Genomic DNA, 2,625 nt, shown 5'->3' with positions numbered 1-2,625 from the left:
GGCTGGGCCTGGCTGGCTCCTGAGGGGGTGGAGGTGTCTGCTGCCCCCGCCCCTGGGGCCTCGGGTTTGTGCTGGGTCCGCTGGCCTCGCCCCCTCCCTCCTGGTGTGCACTGCGCACCCCCAGAGGGCCGTGGCTGCTGGGGCACGGCACCTGGGGGGGCAGCCATGGGCTCCTGCTCTTTAACCCTCCCCCCACCCCATCTCCCCCAGGGCTCTCGGAGAGCTCCACGGCCAGCAGCCTCTCCCAGGCGCCTCGGGAAAGGTGTGTGAGTGGTTCCCTCCCGGGCCCCGGGTGGGGGAGGCCAGTAGGGCAGAGTTTGTCCTTGGGGACAAACCAAGCAGGTGGCATGGTGTCAGTGGTGAGCATGGCCTGCGGTGCTAGATTTCGGCTCTGGTGACCTGGACAGGCAGGAGGGTGAGGGTGGAAGTGCCAGGCGTCGTGGTGCTGTGTCCACCTCCTTCCAGAATGCCCATGGCGCTCTTTGAGAAGCACAAGCCAGGCACTTCCACATGAGCGACCCTGGGGCCTCCTCACAGCCACAGGTGTCCTCGTCACTACTTTACAGATAAGAAATGAGCCCAGAAAGGTGCTGCCCATGCCCAAGGTCACACAGCCCTTGGCTGACCACATGAACCAGGGCCCATCCCCCAGCCCAGGGCAACCTTGCCTCAGGGATTTGCACCTTCTGTCCCAGGACCACTGTGCCCTGAACCGGGAGGTAGCCTCGCCCTCGCACACTCGGCCAGGAAGGCTGCACCTCAAGCCTGAGAGCAGCCCCGAGCCCACACCCAGGCTCCCAGAGGCCTCCTGAAAGGCACCTTGCCCGGCGCGGTAGGGCCGTGTTCCCGTGTCCCAGCTCCCAGGGCTCAGACGCCACCTTCCCCGGCCCCACCAAGGCTCCAGAGCCAGGGGCAGCTGGAGGGGCCTGGCCACTCTTGGCCTGTTGCCGTCAGGGCCCGGGTGGGGGCAGAGGCCTCTGCTCCAAGGCAGTGCTGCAGAGTCCTGGGCAGCCCCACTGCCTGGTGGAGCTGGGAGACCCGAGTCCTGACCCAGGTCCCTCCTGCCAGCGTGGAGTGACACAGGCCAGGGCTCATTGTGACCTTAGTGACGGCTGCAGCCAGCAGATCCCCCCTCTACCAGAGATCTGGGCCTCCTCTAGGCAAGAGGGAGGGGAAAGCCAGAGAGCAAAAGGTGGACAGTCCCAACCTCGTGACCTGGGCAGGTGCCATCTCCCTGCAGTCGGTGACCTGTGACCGGGCTGTCCCTCGCTTCCCCCTCAGGAACTGCGAGAACATCTGCTTCGTGGGCCGCCCGTGGCGCGGCGTGGACGGCCGCCTGAACACCGCCGTGTGCAAGGGCATGATGGAGGCCGTGCTGTACCACGTCATGAGCCGCCCGGGCGCGCCCGAGAGCTGCCTGCTGCAGCACTACCAGGGCGTGCTGCAGCCCGTGGCCGTGCTCGAGCTGCTGCAGGTGCGGGCCGCTCCTCCTCATTCTCAGGCCCCACCCTGCCCCAGGCCCCTTGGCCCATCCTGCGCCCCCCACAGCTCCCCTGGGGCCACCACGGACCTCCCTAGGAGCCCTCAGCCCCTGCTTCCAGAGGGCAGCGCACCCGGACTGGCCAGGTGGCTGCCCTGCTCCTGCCCCTCCCCCAGAGGGAGCTCCAAGTTCCGTGTGAAACTAGTGGACTGTCCAGCTCAGACAGGCCAGGGGGAGGGGCTGTCCATGGCAGTGCTGTGGATGCCACTGTCCAGGAGGCCTGTCTGCTGGTGGCCCCGCCCCCTGCCCGGCCTCGGCCTCCCACTGCCGCTGCCCCTGCGGAGGGAGGACATGCCCCACACAGGCTGAAGGGCTAAACTCTTGGGTGGGGCCAGGCTGCGACCTCCTTCTGCTCGTCCCCAGGGCCTGGAGTCCCTTGGCTGCATCCGCAAGCGCCTGCTGAGGAAGCCCAGGGCCGCCGCGCTCTTCTCCAGGCCCGTGGTGGAGGAGGTGGAGGCGCCCGACGAGCACACCACGGCCTTCTACGAGCCCACGCTGGACTGCACCATCCGCCTGGGCCGCGTGTTCCCCCGGGAGGCCAACTGGAACCGCTGGGCCTCCCTCTAGGGCTCCGCCGCCGCCCACCACGGCCCTCGCCGCCTCCGCCGCAGACCTCGCAGTCCTCGCGGCTCCAGCCAGGCCGGGTCCCCTCCCCAGGACTGGACTTACCAGCTTGGGGCTGGAGTGGACCCCGCAGGCCCAGCGGGCACCTTGCCCTCAGCCCCCAGCCTGCCATGGCCGGTGATTGCAGGATAGAAAGGAGGCCCCCTAGGATTTGGCTTTGATTTTTTTCTTTCAACCTCCTTTCTCATTTAGAAACAAGTCCCCTGGCATGAGTTTATTTATTTTTTAATTAAAGTGAAGTCAAACGTGTCTGGTTTTATGTGTTTCCTCAACAATTGTTGGTCCCCGAGGGGCTCCCTGCTTTCAGCTGTGGACTCAGGAAGAACTTCCCAGGCACAGGAAGGCCCCTGGGCCCTGCCCCTCCCTGCCCAAGCTGTCCCTTCACAGGGCAGCTCCCAGTGCCCTGCCAGGCATGTGGGAGGGATTCCGTCCCTTGAAGTTCTTTTTTTTTTTTTTTTTTG

At 65.9% G+C, this 2,625-nt stretch overlaps 1 protein-coding gene across 3 annotated transcripts in view; it reads left to right on the top strand.

Moving 5' to 3' along the window:
* Gtf3c1 (general transcription factor IIIC subunit 1) overlaps window positions 1-2,413 on the top strand; it is a 60,221-nt gene extending 57,808 nt beyond the window's left edge. For all 3 annotated transcript variants that reach the window (XM_048789694.1, XM_048789693.1, XM_015491191.2), the window contains 3 exons: window positions 211-262; window positions 1,282-1,474; window positions 1,904-2,413. In XM_048789694.1, coding sequence (XP_048645651.1) covers window positions 211-262; window positions 1,282-1,474; window positions 1,904-2,107 — 449 coding nt within the window. In that variant the 3' untranslated portion in view covers window positions 2,108-2,413. The remainder of the gene's footprint in view (window positions 1-210; window positions 263-1,281; window positions 1,475-1,903) is intronic.
* The last annotated feature ends 212 nt before the right edge of the window (window positions 2,414-2,625 follow it).

Source organism: Marmota marmota, unplaced genomic scaffold (assembly GCF_001458135.2).
Source record: "Marmota marmota marmota unplaced genomic scaffold, marMar, whole genome shotgun sequence".
NCBI lineage: Eukaryota > Metazoa > Chordata > Mammalia > Rodentia > Sciuridae > Marmota > Marmota marmota.
This window is presented reverse-complemented; position numbering and strand designations above follow the sequence as displayed.